Raw genomic sequence first — 17,537 nt, forward strand, 5'->3', positions numbered from 1 at the left:
TTAACAGCTTAGATGCAAGATTGTAAAACATCTGTAGCGAACTTCTGCCCTCCAGGGTTCTCCCATTGTGCTGTAAGCCTGTATTTAAGACCTCTTCCCTCCTTCAATAAACAGCATTCGGCATTAAAAAAAAAAGATGGTCCTTTCCACATTGATCAATGCAGTCATGACATTCCTCCCATGAGCATGCCTAGGGACTCATCTCCCAGCATGCATAGGGACCCATCTCCCAGGCAATTCTAGAATCTGTCAGGCTAACAGCACTAACCATTAGAGGTGTGTGAATGCTTTTTTGATTTTATTTATTATGCATACAGTGTTCTGCCTGCATGTACACCTGCAGGCCGGAAGAGGGCACCAGATCTCATTATAGATGGTTGTGAGCCCCATGTGGTTGCTGGAAATTGAACTCAGGACCTCTGGAAGACCAGTCAGTACTCTGAGCCATCTCTCCAGCCCATGTGAATGCTCTTATTTTGTGATGTGATCATTATCTTGGAGTACCCCAGCATTCAGTTTTCAGCAGAAATACTCTTGTTAAGTTTTTCCCTGTATAAAAACTCTGTTGTTTTTCAGTCCATTTACTCAGTAATCCCCTTTATGCTGATTAAAAAACATTAACTCATTTAAAGACTATGAAACTTGTCATAATTCAGTTATCTTTCGTGTAAATTGCAGTTGTGCAGCCATCTGGTTTTAAAGCTTTGCAGGGCGTCTGTCATTGTTTTTCACAATGCACTTGTCATCTCCATTGTGAGTATTTGCCCAAGACTGGCTAGTGAGTGGCACAGCTGAGACTCAGACCTTTTCAGCAGGTATAATAACTGATTGAGTATTGAGGACTTCATGTCACACTAAGGGATTCAGATCTCATCTCTTAGGATGAGTCCTAACTACTGTCTTCTCTGTGAAGTATTAGCGGAGGAAAACTATATGGCATTTTCTGTTGGGCACTTTGAGTAAAGTGTCTGTGTGCATTTGCATTCAGCATGCTCGATGTTTTAGTACGTTTTCTTTTGTCATGTTTGGCTCATGACTAGAAAGTCCAGGAGTATCACAGCAGAAAGATAGAGCAAGCTTTTTAGCTCCAGACTCTTCTCTCCACCACTCTTAACCCAGGACCAGAGAGACATGATGGACTAGTACTCTACTCCTGAGCTGTGTCTCATACTTTTAGAGACTGGAGATTGTAAGATCCAGGCAGGAGCAGGATTGGTATTAGCCATGAGTGCTGCTTTTTTGTTTCTGTGCATTCACATAAGCAGAAAAGGCAGACAGTTCCCCAATACTTACTTTATACAGGTATGAATCCCATTCATAATGACTTCATCTTCTAAAAGTCTCACCTCTTAGTACATTGTTTCAGTGTATGAGTTTATGTGAACACATTTCAGATCATAACATTCTGCTCCTAATCCCCAAAAGTCCCTGTCCTTTTAACATGGAAACCACATTCATTCTGTCCCAGTAATTCCAAAAAATGACTACATTCCAGGACCAACTCAAGTCTTGAAGTCAAGAATCTTAACCTATCCGATTCAGATGAGACTGAGGGTGTTACTAATCCTCAGGCAAGCTTCTCTCTGAAACTGGCCATGTGAAATCAGACAAGTCCTTCTAGCTGGTAGAATGGGAAAGGATAGACATTTTCATTCCAGTAAGGAGGCAGAAAAGGACAAGGGGTAGTACCCAGCAGAACACATCCACAGAGGCTGGTGAGTCATCTGTGCCCTCGTGTTCTCTCCTCTCAACTTAGTGATAGAGGCTTCAGTCCCCTGGGCTGCAGAGATACCTGTTCTCACAGCTTCTCTGGGAAAGTCCATATTGCAACATTGACCTTTGCGGCCTCTCTGTCCTTAGGCTGAAGTTCCATGCTGGAGGCTGTACAGTTCTGGTCTTAAGGAGGATTCTGCCATCACTCTGTAACATGTACTGCTGTAGGCCACTCTTATGGAAGTTTCTTCTCTGGTCTAGTTTTCTGCCTGGTCCCGAAGGTTTTCCAAATGCCCTTTGAAATGTAGGTCCTCACTTATGCCTCTCTAACTCTGGACCCACATACTCCTGTAGTTAGCACTATACAGACGCTGCCAAGGTTTGTTTACTGTTCCCCCTTCCCCAGTGGTAGCTGAGCCACAACTGGGTTCACTTGAGTCACGATGGAGTAATAGCCAAGGAAAACAAACTGCACAAGAATGCAGTGGGGCAGAGACTTGAGGTGGCCCTAGCCAAGGAGAGCTGCGCTCCTGGTTATCTGGGTCCCTCCCCTGAAAGAGCTGTCACCAAGGCCATGACAGTCTGGGCATGTGGTAGGAGTGGCCGACTGGGGAGAAAACTAGAATGCCCTCAAGGTCATTCTTTCAGCAAAAGCTGATTGCTTGAAACTCTCTCATAACCTGTCAGATACAGAATTTTCCTTTTCTCAGTTCTTCTCTTTTGATTATAAATTCCATCTCAAGATGGTTTCCAAACATTAACTGTGAACAGTTAAGATAAACCGTCTAGCATCTTCCAACACTGTGCATAGGGTTTGTATCCATCAGACACTGTAGTTCTCTGCTTAAGTTTAGAAAACACTAGGACACAGACATAGTTCAGTCAGGTTTTTGTCATTTGATTTATATGGCTTTTTGAGACAGAGTCTTATAGGACAGGTTGGCCTGGAACTTGCAGCCCTCTGGGTGCTGGGACCACAGGTGTAGTGCATCTTTGCCACTTTATAAAGAGGTTCTTCTCTCCCCTGTCCTGTATCTTGTTTAACATTTCCATCTTTTAGTTTTTTGAGACAGGGTTTCTCTGTGTAACACCTCTGGCTTTGGAACTTGCTTTGTAGACCAGGCTGGCCTCGAATTCACTGAGATCCTCCTGCTTCTGACTCCCAAGCACTGGGAGTAAAGGCGTTCGCCACCACCATCCGACTTTACATTTACATCTTAAGACCTCAGCAGAATAGCCTCTGTTGCTCATATTTCTTTTTAAGATTATTATTTTTATTCATGTGTCTGTGTGTGGGTATTGTGGAGGCCAGAAGAGGGTATTGGATTCCCCTGGAGCTGGAGTTACTGCTGGTTGTGAGTTGCCTGACATGGGTGCTGGGAACCAAAGTTGAGTCTTCTGCTAGAGAGTAGCAAGTGCTCTTAACCTGCTGAGCCATCTTGCCAGTTCATATTTTATACCAGCATTCTGATCATGACCTCTTAAGTATCTGTAAAAAGATGCAGGTTTGGTTGTGGCTCTTCATTGACCCCTCACCAGAATCACCTTTTATGGTTCACCCTGGGCTTATTATTCAGTTCTGAAGCCTCTTCCACATTTTTAGGCCTTTGTTGATATGATTGACACCCCATTTCTGAGTACCAATTCTGTTATAGTCTTTTTCTGCCACAACAACAAGATATCTGAAACCAAGTAATTTATAAAAAACAGAAGTTTATTACTCACAGCTCGGGAGACTGAGGTGTTGATATTCAGTGTGCCAACAGGTTCATTTTCTGGTGAGGAGTGCTTTCTACTTCAGGGTGATGTCGCTTTTTCCCTGGTAGAATGGGATGTTAGAGGAAAAAATTAGAATAATTTGGTTTAGCAATTTTTTTAAAAATTTATTTATATTTTATAAGCATTAGTGTTTTGCCTGCATGTCTGTGTGAGGTGTCGGGTTCCCTGCAACTGGAGTTATAGACAGTTGTTAGCTGCCATGTGGTTGCTGAGAGTTGAACCTGGATCCTCTGGAAGAGCAGGTGTGCTCTTAACCACTGAGCTATCTCTCTTGCCCCCTTGGTTGACATTTAATTGACTTCATTTTCGGCTCTAGTATTGGGATAACATGTTGTTTGAGAAAATAGAAGTGTTCATGGGCCAAGTGCAGAAACTTGATTTTTATAGACAGCGGCTGAAACAAAAGAGCTGAGAGCAGATTGGTTATTTCAAGATAGGTGGGAGCCAGGAGCCAGTGATAGAAAATAGAAAAATGTGTTGCTATCAAATGCCTTGAAGTTATCTTTTCTTTGGGTAATGACTTAAACAGGTGTAACCTACTCCCTCCATTGAAATTGGGCTGATTGGGACATGCAGCTTTTCCTATCCTGAGTTCTTGGAAATGAACAGGTTAGTTTTACTTGATGTCCAGAGCTTCTGTTAGCAGGAGTGACCCTGTTTTGGATTTTAGCCTGGTCTTTGGGGCCTAGTGTAAGAGCTTAAGTCCCAAACGATGAGCTGCTGAACGTACAGAAGGAGCAGCTCCTTGGACATTCTGTGTGGGTGCTCTCCCTACAGAGACCTGGTTTCTTACCACCATCTCAGGCCAGACCTCCTGACTGCTCCATGCTGTTAGAGACATGTAGATGAGACTTTAGTATGTGAATTTACTGGTACATTCACAGTGCTGCATGCAGAGGAGTAATAACAGAGATGGCACTGGGGCTTTTGAAGAGACAGAAAGCTTTATTTAAATGGACTGTAAATTATTTACTTAGAATTGACTGTCAAACTAGGGTTGAAGGAGTGAAAAGATCTTGATTATCTGGTCAGTAACATTTATTACCTTTAATTTAAAATTTAAAATAGCACTGATAACTCTTTGAGGTAGGATTGTTTTGTCTTAAGTTTAAAATGTTAGTATCTTCATAATCTGTGTAGGGTAGAATAATGTATCATGGATTAGTGCTTTTCCCCTAACTGCTCTTGAAGTGTGAATTCACTTTCTTTTTTTTTTTTTTTTTTTTTTTTTTTTTGGTTTTTCGAGACAGGGTTTCTCTGTGTAGCTTTGCGCCTTTTCCTGGAACTCACTTGGTAGCCCAGGCTGGCCTCGAACTCACAGAGATCCGCTTGGCTCTGCCTCCCGAGTGCTGGGATTAAAGGTGTGCGCCACCACCGCCGGACTGAATTCACTTTCTTTTCATCTCTAAACTGTCATTTTCTAAAACATGAAAATGCAAATGTGAGCATATACTCTAGATGTGAATTTTGGTGTGTTTAAAACTGTTCTGGCCGGGCGGTGGTGGCGCACGCCTTTAATCCCAGCACTCCAGCACTCGGGAGGCAGAGCCAGGTGGATCTCTGAGTTCGAGGCCAGCCTAATCTTCAAAGCGAGTTCCAGGAAAGGCGCAAAGCTACACAGAGAAACTGTCTCAAAAAAACAAAAAACAAAACAAAACAAAAACAAACAAAAAAAAAACAAACAAAAAAACCCCCACAAACTGTTCTGTTATATTGAAGAGAAAATTGAAATTAAAATGTAAAAATATCTTTTAGGTGTATTTTTATTTTTTGAGTATTTTGCCTACATGTATGTATATGCATTACCTGCATATCTGGTATCCAAGGAGTTCAGAAGGAGAAATGGGATCCCCTAGAGCTGGAGTTCTGGATGGTTGTGAGTTCCCATGTAGGTGCTGGGAACTGAACCCAGGATCCTCAGCAAGAGCAACAAGGGCTCTTGACCACTGAGCCAGTCCAAATTTGAAATTTAAAAAAAATTGGTTAAAACCATTTGCAGTAAAAAGCATTTGGAATAAAAAACTATTTGAAAGTAATTTGACTATGGCATTGTGGTGTTACTATATAGAATTGCATTTTTTTCTCTTAGGGGAAGCTGAAGAGAAATGGTCCAGAGACGGGTGGATTAGAAGAGCCTCTTCCTAACGGCTCTCAGTTCCTTTAATCATTTAGTGTTGTGAGAATAGCTGGACTGTAGAAAAGTCAAAAAAGAAATGACCTCTTTGGTCACATACATAAGATGGTCAATATCTTGGCATATATATTTAGTCTGACTTTCTGTGCTTATGTAAGTTTGCACAGTCATTATGCGGTGAGATATATTCTCCTCCCACTTAATATTTTAAATTGTTACTGCACTAAAAGAGAAAATAACCAGCTTTTGTTCTCTCTCTCCTGTACATTCACACAATCCCTCTAAAGCAGCTGCTTTCCAGCTCTGCACTCCACTTGGACATGGTGTGATGACATCACCTACCTGTTCCCCCACAGTTCCTCAAGGTTACCTCGACCTTCTGCCCCCTGCAGTACAGATAGAGATTGCAGGTAGCGGGTCCCCAGGTTATCTATTCTTCTGCCAGTTCACTGCAGATTGAGGGTTCTCACGGCTTCCTTCTTGGGATTGGGAATTTCCTGTACAGCTCACAGAACTCAAGTCTGTTATCAAGGATACATACTGGCAGCCAGAAGAGAAGGTAGGCAAGGCAAGCTTCTGACCCTTTGGAATGGATGCCACTCTTCTGATCCAGCCTGGTAGTTGTTCCAAATACCATAATTTAGGAGTTTTAATGAAGACTCCTGTGAGCATGGATATTAATTCAATCAGTAGCTCTTTTCCCCTCCCTGGAGGAAAATCGAGGTAGGGCTGACAGTTTTAAGCTGAAAGTAGTGGCTTAGCTGGTGATATCCTTACCAAGATTTAGAATGTGAGATTTTGGAGCACTATGTCAAGAAGCAGGGTCAGAGATCCAATATTAGATCAAAAGGTAGACCTGGCACCCCCACTGCTTGGTAATTTAGAAGTCTTAGGAACGCTGCTAGGATCTGGAAACAGCTGAAAGAAAACTTTCACATTATCACAGATACGTGAATTATTTAATCATTGTCATTTTCTACATCCTTTTGTTACGGAGTGTGAATACACTCGTAACATGACCTGAAGATGGCACATGTGGACATATGTGCATGTGTGTGTAGATCCCACTTTGGGAAGTCAGTTTGCTCCACCATGGATATTGAACTCACATCTCCAGGCTTGCGCAGTGGCCTGCCTGGCTCTTATAGTTAACTTAAAATTTATTGTGTGTGTGTGTGTGTGTGTGTGTGTGTGTGTGTGTGTGTGTGCGCGCGCGCGCGTGTGCACGCGCACATAACTTTTTTGGCTTTGGGACTTGCACATCTGGAGGTAGTTTCAATTAAGTGTTTTGAGATAGGGTTTTTCTATGTAGTACTGACTGTTTCAGTACTTAATACATAGATTAGGCTGGCCTCACAGTCACGGGAATCAGCCTGCCTCTGCTTCCTGAGTATGCTGGTATTACATGTGTATACAGTCATGCTAGTTTCAGTTTTTTTAAGTTACTTTTGTTGTTGTTGTTTTTCAAGACAGGGTTTCTCGGTGTAGCTTTGGAGTCTGACCTGGAACTTGATCTGTAGCCCAGGCTAGCCTCAAACTCACAGAGATCTGCCTGGCTCTGCCTCCCGAGTGCTGGGATTAAAGGCTCCTCCACCATGGCCCAGCAGGTTACTTTTTTTTTTCCATTGGGGTTGTTTATAATATTCAGGGTCAGGTGGAGGTTATGGTGATGATGCACTAGGTTGTAGTAATATTGAGTAATACTGTGTTAGACTGGTGCTCAGAATACCAGGCTCTGCCTTTGTCCTCCTCTAAGAGTAGAATACTGTCTGCAATAACAGTCATCATCCAGGGGTATTGTTCTGTGAGACAGGGTGATTGATATAAAACAAATAACTTTTTTTTTTTTCCCCAGAAACAGGGTTTCCCTGTGTAGTTTTGGTGCCTGTCCTGGATCTTGGCTCTGTAGCTGGCCTCGAACGTGCAGAGATTCGCCTGCCTCTGCCTCCCGAGTGCTGGGATCAAAGGCGTGCGCCACCACCGCCCGCAACAAATAACTTTTTTTTTTTAAAGATTTATTTATTTATTTATTATGTATACAACCTTCTGTCTGCATGTATAACTACAGGCCAGAAGAGGGCGCCAGATCTCATTACAGATGGTCGTGAGCCACCATGTGGTTGCTGGGAATTGAACTCAGGACCTCTGGAAGAGCAGTCAGTGCTCTTAACCACTGAGCCATCTCTCCAGCCCAACAAATAACTCTTAAGCATCAATCATTTGGGGACAATGATAGCATTGTCTAGTCATATTAGTTGTTGGGGTCTCTGCAACCACCATGACCAGCAGAGTAACAGTCTTTGGAAAGGCAAGAAGGTAGATCAGTTCATCAAGACTCAGTAGCTGGTGTTAGCTCAAACTTCAAGAGTCTGACCCCAAGTAGTTTTATTTTAGGCACATAAGCACAGCAAGATTTGATGAAAAATTTCCTGGTGATAAATAACTCAGTCTAGTGTGCCCAGTAAAGCTTAAGACATGACTACATTAGAACTCTTTGTAAAGTATGTGTGACATCTTCCATAAAGGTGGGTGCTATAGATTGACAAGCTCACAATAAGTGTCTGGGGAGGATCCAGTGTGGTTTGAGCCACACAGATAGCACAAAGGTCACCAGGCTATTAACTACATCCCCTCCCAGCCTTCTGGGTGGAAAACAGTTTATAAATTCCTCGCTTTGAAGGGACAACCCTGTGTGTTTAATAATCCTGGTTCCTTAGTGTTTATGAGCTCAAGGACTTCTGTTACTATCATGATTAGTTATTGTGTAAAATGAAAAGAAAATTAAAATTTATGGTACGTTGATTAGTATTGGATTGGTTAGTATTAGTATTGCTAGAAAGCAGAGAAGGGATACATAAATATATAGAACAAAATTAAGGGCAACAAAGAGAGTGGGTGATGAGTGTTGGCCAAAGGCACACTGAAGAGAGAGGTTCAGGTAATCTTTCAAATAATGTAAAATAGTGCCATCGTGTTGCAGGCTCAGCCAAAGAGCCCTGCAAACCAGGTTAGTCTTCGTTTCTTGGGAGAGGAGAAAGGAAAGAGAAGAAGAACAAGGTGATTATAGAATAGAACAGAAGTGAGCTGCCTGATAAGTTGACATTGGTGTTAATGAAGGAGAGGATGTAGGGGTGAGAGGGCTTGGTGGAGATAGGTCATGAAAACTGACTGTGTGATTGTCGGACTTGCTCTGCTATGAGCGGTCCCACCCTTTCCCCGTCTTCTTAGGACGTCTGGAGTATGGATGCTGTCCTAGTCTGTAGGTACTGCTTCACAGTCTCATGCTGGTTATACCTCGGCAAGTTTCTTCAGGGTTCATGTCGAGCATGTTCATCCCAGCTCTGTGCAGCTCTTCCCAGTATCCTTTATGCTGTTTGAAGTCTGAATGTTCTCCTGCAGACTTTGGTGGCCTCTGGATTTTCAGCTCTCCAAGTGATGCCTAGATCTGACCTGAAGCTCCTCCCACCTCCGTAACCTCACAGGATTCTGTTGGTCAATGTTGCACGAATCCTAATTGGTCTTATAATAAAAACCTGGAGCCAGACATTGGGGTAAATGCTGAAAGATCAGAGGAAACAAGCCACAACCACTTAACCCCTCACCAACTCAGTCGAAAGGGGAAGATGAAGATCCTGTCTCCACGAATCCTCAGACAGAATGCCCCTGAGTCCTCAGCCGAAAGGGCTCAGTTCCTGTCTTCTCCCACCTTGTATTCCTTTCTCTGCCCAGCCACATCACTTCCTGTCTCAACCTCCCCAGTGCTGGGATTAATGGTGTGTGTGCTTCCCAAATACTGATAGCAAAGGCATGAGCTCCCAAGTGCTGGAATTAAATAAAGGTGTGTGCCACAACTGCCTGGCCTCTCTATTTAATCTAGTGGCTGTCTTTGCCTTCTGATCTTCAGGTAAACTTTAATTTTTAAGAATATAAATAAGGGCTGGAGAGATGGCTCAGCGGTTAAGAGCACTGGCTGTTCTTCCAGAGGTCCTGAGTTCAGTTCCCGGCAACCACATGGTGGATCACAGCCATCTGTAATGAGCCTTTTCTGGCAGGCAGGGGTACATGCAGTCAGAACACTGTATACATAATAAATAAATCTTTAAAAAAAAAAGAATATAATAAAGTATCACCACAAGTCAGGTTTCATGGTGTAGTCCTGTGAAACTTGGTCTGAGCTTCTTGAGTGCGTGGTTTACAGTGGGTCTTGGGCTGCCATGCTGCCACAGTCTGAAGTGGCTTCTTGTTTCTGTTGTGTGAGTTGGCTCTGAGGGGAGAGGAATTCTAGCATCTCTCTGCTCATACTGCTGCTACCCTGGATGTGATCCAACAGTTTATAGAGGGTTTATTACTCTTCTGATAGTCGCTCTTCAGCTTTGTACAAATTCGTCCTTGAAGACTCTTGGCAGACCATGCCTGAGTGTTGTCTACCACCTTTAAAGAAAGGGAAACTTTAAACTTGTATAAAAGTAGAGAGGAGAGTATAATGATTGCAAGGCATCAGACTTTAATAAGCGTTTTGCCAGTTTGTCCAGTTTCGTTTTTCTGGAGTGTTCATGCATGCTAGGGAACAAACCAAAGGCCTCACTCATGCTAGGCAAGTTATCTACTGCCAAGTTCCCAGCCCTCTATTTTATTTTATTACTTATTTTTGTTAGTGTTTGGTTGCTTGTTTTTCTTGTCTCATGCTACAGCCCTGGCCTGAAACACACTATGTAGCCCAGAGGGGTCTCTTGCCTTAGTCTCTGCCTCCCTCCCTCCCTCCCTCCCTCCCTCCCTCCCTCCCTCCCTCCCTCCCTCCCTCTCTCTCTCTCTGGTTTTTCGAGACAGGGTTTCTCTGTGTAGTTTTGGTGCCTGTCCTGGAACTCACTCTGTAGACCAGGCTGGCCTCGAACTCAGAGATATCCGCCTGGCTCTGCCTCCCGAGTGCTGGGATCAAAGGCGTGCGCCACCACCACCTGGCTGCCTTAGCCTCTTGAATGAATGCTGCCATGTCTGCTACCTTTTAATTTTGATACCAGGGTCCCACTGAGTTGCTCAGTATGTCCTTGAGCTCCGCGTTGAATTGGATCCCACTGCCTCAGCCTCCTAAATAGTTGAGATTGTAGGCTTGTGACACCAGGCCTGGAATGCTAGGGATATTTTAAATAAATCATGCCCATCAATCATACTTATTTTAAATTAGTACATGGTAATTCTTCAGTGGGTACATTAAAATTCATATAATACTTTTTGGTTGATGTATTATATTTTATGCTTTCTTTAAAGTGATACTATTTGTTCATTCGTTCGTTCATTCATTCCAGACAGGGTGTCATGTATCCCAGGCTGGTCTCAAACTTAACTGTGTAGCAGAGGATGACTTTGAGTTCTGATCTTCAGGTCTCTACCTCCCTGGTGGAGTTCTGAGATTACAGGCATACACAGGCATACATACATGCCTGGTTTGTGCAGCACAGGATAGAGTTCAAGGCTTTCTGCATGCTAGGCAAACACTGTACTACTGAGCTATATCCCTGAGCTTTGTAGACTTACTTTGTTTGCTTTTGTAGGTGGGGGCTGATAAATTTCTCTGTGGCTGCTTGGATCAGCTCAGGTTCTTGGTGTAAAGATAAGGCATTGTAAAAAGTCCTGCATGCCAAGTTCTGAGGATAGCGTTTAAAACACTCCAGTACTTGTGGCCTTGCTAGTTTGACTGTCTTCTGTACCTCTCTCTTAAGTCAGCACAGAGCTCCCAGTATTCCAGTACTGTAGCCTCTTGTAGCTTTCACAATTTCTCTCTGAATTCTAAGATAGTATAAAAGTGTCTGTTTCAGATTGGTTGTGAAAGAGAAACAGATTTGACAAACTTGGCTCTGTTTACATTACTACAGAGACTGTGATTAGGAGTCTCCAGTCCTTTGCTAAATTAAAGAAAGGAAACTTGATTAGGAAGCTAGAAATTCAAGATAGGTTTTTTGTTTTGTTTTGTTTTGTTTTCTTGTTGTCTGTAGTGTCTATTAGGTGATTAGTATAAAAATACCATTTGTAGTCCAGCAGTGGTGGTGCATGCCTTTAATCCCAGAGGCAGGAGGATCTCTGAATTCAAAGCCAGCCTGGTCTACAGAGGGAACAGCCAGGGCTACACAGAGAAACCCTGTCTTGAACCCCCCCCCCAAAAAAAAAACAAACCCAAACAAACCCCAAATAAACAAAAAACAAAAACCATTTTTGGAGGCAGGGAGGGAGTAGCCAACATGAACATTTTAAAACAGTTCTTTAGAGACAAGTAAATCTTGGGTTATGGCCTGGTAAACAAACAAGTAAGTGACAGACTATGGGACTTCCAAAGTTATTTAGAAACAAAGAAAGAGAATGGTGTTTTGTCCTTGTAGATAATTGTAAATACTTGGATTTTCCTTCTCTTGCAGTTCCCGGAATGGACGGAGGTGCTTTAACTGACACAAGTCTCACAGATTCCTATTTCAGCACCAGCTTTATTGGAGTCAATGGATTTGGAAGCCCTGTAGAAACAAAGTATCCCTTGATGCAGGTATTGTCCTGATGGATTGAGACTTCTTCCATTCTTGTTTGGGTAGAAGGGGAGACTTTAAGAGGTGAGAGATGTATAATTCAGGAAGTTGTCTGTGGGGTTGGAGTCAGGGAGAGCTTTCAAGGTAGGGTTTGGGAAGAGAGATGGCAGTGGAGTGTGCAGAGGGTAGACAGATTGTTGCACACGGATTGCATGTATTAAGCTTGATCATGCTGGTAGTCAGATTTAAAAACATTTCAGTAGATAAATACGTGTATATGCTATCAGTTTTGGAAAAACCTCTTATCCCCACTCACCAGACATCTTGTTAACCTTCTCAGACAGCTAGCAGTACTGGTAACAGTTTCCTGAGCTTGCTTTCTATCAGGAGGATTCTACTGCACATTTCTGCATTTACATTTCAGCTCTTCAATGTGAAGCCAATGGTACTTGAGTGATGTCATGTTAACATTGCCTTTTTCATTTTTTAAAACACATTCTGCTCTTTGTAGCTGACTTTTCTCTTTGTCATAACTGTATGCAATGCTGAAGACATTTTGTAGATAGATATAGAAGAATTTTGTAGAATTAGAATGAGCTTGGAGAATGTTTCTGATGTTCTTTGGAAAACTGCCATAATAGTGAAAGTGGTGCCATGCTGCTCCTTGCTTCTGCTGATCCCCATGATTGTAATAGGATGCTAAAACACTGGTTGTTTGGTTTCCATTCGGGGCTGGACTGACTTTAAGAAGTCAGTACTTTTTGAATGAGTTTTAACTTAATTATTAAAAGCTAATGTTTCATTGTTGCTAATGTTCCTTATAGGTTAATAAGCATTTAAGTAAGCATGCACAGTCATGAACATGAGTCACCTCTCCCTTGTGTGTGTTTAGTGTATGTGTGCGGCACAGGTGTGTGTACCCATGCATTATCATGTGGCCACCACAGCTGGATGTCAGTTGTTTGCTTCTATTGCTCTTTGCCTTACTGCATTGAGACAATCTCTCACTGAACTGGAAGCTGGTTGTTTTGGTTAGGCTGGCCAGCCAGAGCATCCAGGAGCCACCTGTCTCCATCCCACAGTGCTGGGGCTACAGTAAGCTTTTTACATGGGTGGGGAGATTCAGTTTCACATCCTTATTCTTGCTGAGCTTTGTACCCACTCCTGCATTTCTTATTATTAATGTATAGTTATTTTGAGATAGGAAATTTTTGACCAGCCACATGAGCTCATGTGGCTCTGACTGGTCAAAAATTTCCTGCGTAGACCTTGAACTCCTGATGACCTCACAACTGCCTACAAGTTCTGTGACAAGCATGTAATACCGTGTGTATTACCATGTGTATTACATGCCTGTCATATATATAATTTTATATTAAAGTTGTCTTAAGAACTTGCCTTCCTGCTTCCCTTTTTAATAATGTAGAGACTGAGTAAGAAGCCGAGTGACTTAAGTAAGTTTGGGATTACAGGGGTTTAGGTTAGAGCCGAGAAAGTCTAATTTAGATTACTTTTTCAGAGACTGAGTTAGCTTCATATATATGACTTGCTGGTTTCAAAGTCCTTCTAGGATAGACATAGAGGCATTGGGGTAGATAAGAAAAGCAGAGAGGATATGTTTGGCAAACAGAAAATAGTCTACTTGTACTAGCTTTTGAAGGTATTTGAAGGATAATACAAATTGAGAGATGTTAGACCATGTACTGACTTCATATAGTTACTTTCCACCTTCTTGGATGAGTATTGGAATTTATATCTTATGGGTGAGGAAGTTGTCTTGCCCTTGCTAGTAAGTTACAGAATTGCAGTTCAAATAGGCCTGTCTTTAAAAGACTTGGCTATGAAAGCATTTGATGTGCTTCCTGGGAGTCTGTATGCAGGGAGTTGTAATCTAAGCAGTAATAGTAGCGTGTGTAGGAAGGAAGGTGGGCTTGTTGGTGATGTGAAAGATCATTTGGCTTCTTGCACAGTTTCTGCATCATTAAAAAGGAAGGGGAAGGTGCAGGCTGGACCAGTCAGTCTTACTGTTGGATGCTTTTAATTCTGTATTTCTCAATGGCCACATGTGCATGTTTTATTTTTCAGAGAATGACTAGTAGTAGCAGCTCCCCAAGTCTTCTAAATGACAGTGCCAAGCCATATGCAGGCCATGGTAAGATCTGATCCTGTGTGTGTGTGTGTGCCTATGTGTGTAATTCTAAAAGAGTATGATCATAGTAGAAATTTTAGAAATTAAGAACATGTACTATTTAGAAAGTAAAATTTATCAAGAATAAGATTTTGAGTCACCCATTTTTCTTTTTATATTAATAAATAGAATAATTAAGATTACATTAAACATTCTGATCATGCAACTTCTTGATTAATATGAATTAAATTAATGCTTATTTTCATAGTTTGTTCTTGCCTCTTTTATAAGAAGTGACACTTTAGTGGACTATATGTGTGAATAGTTTAAAAAAATTTTTTTTTGTCTTGTATTTCTGTCAGTACTTCTAATCATTTGTTTTGGATAAATCTTAGCAATGGAATTATTTTAAAAATTACGAGCATTTAAATAACTTGTTATTTAATAGTTCCAGATTTTTCCTGTATTTTATTTTAAGAAGTGTTCCGTGGTAAAGTGTGTGTGTGTGTGTGTGTGTGTGTGTGTGTGTGTGTGTGTATATAACCTAGATAAAATATAAAATGTTAAAAACTACTAATGGCGAGGAAAATTTGCAATTTGATTATTTTCTGTGCTATTTTATGTATATAAAGTTTCCATTACTATTTAGGAATTTCAGTAACATTTTAACGTTAGACTTAATGTTCAAAACTACTTTGTAACATTATATATTTTAGTATTCCCATATTGTTTAAATGTTATATAAGGTGACAAATGATACAAAAATAAATTACACCCTTTTGAATGCCTTAAATTTATTTAATATATAAAAATATCTTGTCTTGCTACTTATTAGCATTTTTCTTTATGCATTATAACTTATTTCATATTAAATCATTTTAAGACCAATGAACTTCCATTACAAAGCACCAGCTAGAAGAAGGCAGAGACATTAAGCAAAAATCTCTGTGTACTATATCTTAAGGAATTTTAGAGCTCCTTTTAAGGGAGGGCATTTACTACAGGTGAATTACTAAAGTTCCATGTGTTGTCTGTCTCCTGAAAACAATTCAAGAGATGTAATGTTTGAAGAGTAATGACACTTTGAACCTGTAAAACCTTCGGATTCTGTTTGTATTTTGAAACATTTAGTATTTTCATCAAGAATGTCAGAAGTCTCTTGATAATGTAGAACTATGGATTAGTCTGTAGAGTAGAAGGTTTGAAGGCCTCAATATTTAATCTAATCTGAGCCTGGATCTCCCTGGTCCTGACTCCTTTTATCCCCAAGACTTAGTCTTAGCACAAGTGTTGACTATAACTAGACTTCCTTCACAACCTACCTCTTTTCCATTTTCCTTTTGTTTTAATCAAGCAGGTGCATTTTTACATAGAGATACATACTTGACTTGGTAGACAGCAATATAGGTTGAATGAAGTAGTTATCAGTTTGTATCTTGTGCATTGCACGTGCGGGTGCGTGAGCTCTGAGCTTGCTGCTCTCGTGGTACTGCCAGGTTGACAAGGATCAGCCTTGCTTGTTACCTGAGTTGTTGGAAACCTGTGTGACTTGCCTTCCAGATCCTCTGACTTCACCTGCTTCATCCTTGTTTAATGACTTCGGTGCCCTCAGCATCTCCCAGAGAAGGAAGGTAGGTGAACATTGAAATTCCAGCACAACTAAATGCAGTTTAAGTGGGAATGAGAACTTGTATGGGCTGAGTGCTCTTCTTGCGTTTAATTAAGTTTTTCCTTATCTCCTTGCTTTCTTTCATTGCTTTTGGCTTTTTGAGTTGGAATCTTAAATAGCCCAGGCTGGCCTGTATTTGTGATGGTTCTCCTGCCTCAGCCCCCCAGTGCTGGGACTGTAGGCATGCAATACCATGTCTGACACCTTATCTCTTACATGTGGAATTGTATTTGATCTGTATGCACGGGATGAAAAAATTTCATGTAACGGGATAAAATCCTTCTGCTTGCTTTTTGTTCTTTTTCTAATTAAATTCTGTTGCTGTTAATATAACCCAGCGTAGGCATTTTAACCATATTTTAGCTTTATTTTTTGACTTGAGACTACATTTTAAAAGGTTTTTCATATTTTATACTCATTACAAAACAAACTTAAGATTTACAACTTTTCATAATTGACCCAACTATTTAAAACTAAATTTTAATTAAAACTCTGTGGGTTTGTTTGTTGTTGCTTTTTTTCTGGGGGTAGTGACAACACAGTTTTACTAAGTAGCTCAGGCTGGCCTTGAATTCATAACACTCTTGCCTCAATTTCCCAGTTGTTAGAATTACAAGTATGTGCCACCATGCTTAACCCTTAACATCTGTTCATGTTATCAATTTGATTTAATTTGATGTAATTTAGAATTGAGGTTTATAGACCGTTGTAGAATTTTGTACGGATTTTGTGACAAGTTGAAATGAATGGTTTGGTGCCTTTGGGTCTTAGTGAGAGCCATGCTCATGTGAATAGTTCTTAGAGAAGCTGGCCATTTGGTTAGGACAGATAGTAGCTAAAGATACAGGAACTTGCTGGGCGGTGGTGGCGCACGCCTTTAATCCCAGCACTCGGGAGGCTGAGGCGGGTGGATCTCTGTGAGTTCGAGGACAGCCTGGTCTGCAGAACGAGATCTAGGACAGGCTCCAAAGGCTACACAGAGAAACCCTGTCTCAAAAAAACAAAACAAACCAACCAAAAGATAGAGGAACCTGTGCATCTTGATAAATGTTACTGTGAAGTTTAAAACATTCTTGTTTTCTAAGTAATGGGAGAAAGGCCCCAAGTTAAATACTAACTTTAGAAAAAATGAACTGAAGAGGAGTTTGAACAGAGGTCTGAACAGAGGGGAGTGTGGCGTGAAGTTCACAGTGACTGTGGTGGTGATGGCTTCATGACTAAGCTTAATGAATCATACGTGTGAAATATGTGTAACACTACCATTCAGTCACACCTCAATAAGTTACTTACAACACTTGACGAGACTGGGTGTTTTCAAAGCAGAACCAACATTTTCAGGACTCAGCATGTAATCACACGAGCACTTTGTGCATGTGATGTTGTTTCCATCTTAAGAATTGGATTAGAGAAAGAAGGTGACTGGGAATGCTTATAACAGCTATGCCTGATACAATCTTTGGGCTTGATTTTATAGCTCTCTTAATGGTTTTCGTCAAGAGTAAGGTTAGTTTTACTTCACACACTTTTCATGGGTTGGTGGAGAAGGGGTAGAGATGGACACCAGCAAACCTGTCAGCAGTAGTGAGAGACAGCACTGAGACTCAC

The 17,537-nt window shown here is 41.3% G+C and overlaps 1 protein-coding gene across 4 annotated transcripts in view; it reads left to right on the forward strand.

The window, feature by feature from the left end:
• The window catches only part of Pan3 (poly(A) specific ribonuclease subunit PAN3), a 126,886-nt gene that overhangs the window by 12,628 nt on the left and 96,721 nt on the right, over positions 1–17,537 (forward strand). For all 4 annotated transcript variants that reach the window (XM_052754533.1, XM_052754532.1, XM_052754531.1 and 1 more), the window contains exons 2-4: positions 12,034–12,155; positions 14,221–14,287; positions 15,824–15,894. In XM_052754533.1, the coding sequence (XP_052610493.1) occupies positions 12,034–12,155; positions 14,221–14,287; positions 15,824–15,894 (260 nt within the window). The remainder of the gene's footprint in view (positions 1–12,033; positions 12,156–14,220; positions 14,288–15,823; positions 15,895–17,537) is intronic.

The sequence above is a fragment of the Peromyscus californicus genome, unplaced genomic scaffold (assembly GCF_007827085.1).
Source record: "Peromyscus californicus insignis strain IS unplaced genomic scaffold, ASM782708v3 Scaffold_2__1_contigs__length_46816999, whole genome shotgun sequence".
Lineage (NCBI taxonomy): Eukaryota > Metazoa > Chordata > Mammalia > Rodentia > Cricetidae > Peromyscus > Peromyscus californicus.